The sequence below is a fragment of the Vigna umbellata genome, chromosome 5 (genome assembly GCF_029865625.1).
Source record: "Vigna umbellata cultivar VRB3 chromosome 5, Vumbellata_1.0, whole genome shotgun sequence".
Taxonomy (NCBI): Eukaryota; Viridiplantae; Streptophyta; class Magnoliopsida; order Fabales; family Fabaceae; genus Vigna; species Vigna umbellata.
In genome coordinates, this window is record NC_142169.1 from 4888285 (window position 1) to 4890511 (window position 2227).

Here is a 2227-nt window from a genome sequence, read left to right on the forward strand (position 1 = left end):
TATTGCACAGTACACTCACACGAGATATCTATATATTCTAACTTTTTAAATAATTAAAAGATGTTATTGTGATGTATAAAGGGTTTTAATAAGTATTTTAAAAATAATTAAAGAAGTTAGATAGAAACATAAAATTGATGTATGCAATATGAAAAAAGGGACACAAGATGTTTGTGTAATTTCGTGAGAGAGAAAAAATTGAGGTGGGTAAGTGGTTGATGGTTGTTATTGACAAGAAAAGAGAAGGGAGAAAAGTTTCTAAAGATGCTTTTTCTTCATAAATCGAAGTGATTCTTACTCTTTCTTCGCTTACTCACTTTCTCTCTCCAATCTCTTCGCCTATATTCACGCCGTGCTCACTTCCAAAAGCAAAATCATAACACAATCCACACACAAAACAACACCATTCCTAGTTTTCTATTAATCCAAACAATCTCCTCTCTTTCTCTCTTCTGCTTTGGTCACAAGCACAAAGAAAAAAAGAACAAAACATGACTGAGTTATCCTTCTCAAACACTTCCACCAAGAAGAATGAGTTATCCAGTAACCTCTTTTCCATCTTCTTCAACTTGTGTTTCTCCATTTGTTCTCATCCTTTGTACTTCTCCTACTTCATCTTCTTCTCCCCTTACCTCCTAAGGATCCTCTCTTTCCTCTCCCCTTTGTTCATCACCACAGCCCTTCTCCTTGTTGCCCTTCTCACTTTTACTCCCAACAATCTTGTTCAGGACAAGTGCGGTTCTGAGCCTTCTGAGTCCAAATGGGGCATTCTTCTTTCTGTCTTGCAGTATTTTCTTGCATGGCTGCACTCCAAGGCTGATGAGATGGATGAGGACATGGGGTTGCTAGGTGAGGTTGAAGCATATCTTGTCATGTTCCAAGCATCAATCTTTGAAGTGTTTGAACCCAAGTCAGTGGAAGAATGTTCAGAAGGATTCGAAGCAGTTGATGTTGAGTGCTTAACTGAAGAAAGAGAAGATTCTTGTCCAATTGGAGATCCAAAGGCTAGTGCCAAATTGGATGAAAACCCTGTTCCACAACCAAAGTTCGATTTTCCATTGGAAGATTTGCCTATATTTAGTGCCCGACAGAGTTTTGAACAAGATTGTCCCCAGAGGAAGATACATGTGGAGAAGCAAACAGTGTTGGATGAAGACAGTGTTGAAAAAGTTGATGAAGTGGAAGCCAGTGTGCCAATTGTGGAAGTCAAGAGCCTAGAAAGCTTGTTCCAAGAAAATGAAGGGTTGGAAGATTTGTGTTGTGAAAAGGAGCAGAAAGAAGTGAAGCCACTGATTGCTGAGTTCAATAAAGTTGAAGAAAGTAAAGAGAAATTGGGGTTGAGAAGTGGATCCAAAGTAAGTCCTATGAGTGATGGAGAGTTTGGTTTTGCTGCATCAGGGAGGGTGAAGTCTTTATCACAAAGACTGGAAGCAAACATTGGGAGTCCAGAAAGCAACTGGGTGTACAGTGGAAAAGGCATAGGAAATGGTGAAGTATTTGGGTCCAATCATGGGGGTTTTGGTTCAATGAGAGTGGAGAAAGAGTGGAGGAGGACTTTGGCCTGCAAGCTGTTTGAGGAAAGGCACAATGCAGATGGGAGTGAAGGAATGGACATGCTTTGGGAGACTTATGAGACAGAGTCCAACAAGGTTCTTCAGAAGAGCAAGACCAAGAAAGGGAAGAAAGGTGAGGTTGAGAAAAATGAGGATGAGGAAGAGGAAGAGGAGGACATGGAGGGTAAGTTGTGCTGCTTACAGGCTCTCAAATTCTCAACAGGGAAGATGAATTTAGGAATGGGAAGACCTAATCTTCTCAAATTCTCCAAGGCCATCAAAGGCATTGGATGGTTGCACCATGTTGGCAAGCATGGCAGAAAAAGTAGCCATTCAAATTAGATTTTGCTTTTATTTTTTTTTTTTGGTCACTTTGATAAGACAGAAATTGTGCATTTCTTTGATGATCATCAGAAGTAAATATTTTGTATGTCAATATAATGCCTTTTCCTTCTCATCTTCTTCACAATGTCATCCTTAAAATGACAAGTTCTGCTGTTGTCATCATAAGCAACTACATGTCTACACAAGTTTTAGTCCAAACTTGTTAACAAGTTCATTGAATTCTGTGTTCATAATTTGGAAACAGTTTTATCTTTGGAGTTTGAAGGGGAAGAAAAGGGGGTGAATTTCATTTTCATATTTTGATAATACTTGTATATATTAAAGAGAGA

General features: G+C 38.9%; 1 protein-coding gene across 1 annotated transcript; it reads left to right on the forward strand.

The window, feature by feature from the left end:
• Positions 1–283: 283 nt before the first annotated feature.
• LOC124845299 (acidic leucine-rich nuclear phosphoprotein 32 family B protein) lies at positions 284–1994 on the forward strand. Its single transcript, XM_088115418.1, has one exon. The coding sequence runs from the start codon at positions 492–494 to the stop codon at positions 1893–1895; it is 1404 nt and encodes a 467-aa protein (XP_087971544.1). The 5' UTR covers positions 284–491; the 3' UTR covers positions 1896–1994.
• The last annotated feature ends 233 nt before the right edge of the window (positions 1995–2227 follow it).

Bases quoted from the DNA above. Each gene is read 5' to 3' on its own strand.
- LOC124845299 (XM_088115418.1), top strand. From the start codon at position 492: ATGACTGAGTTATCCTTCTCAAACACTTCCACCAAGAAGAATGAGTTA.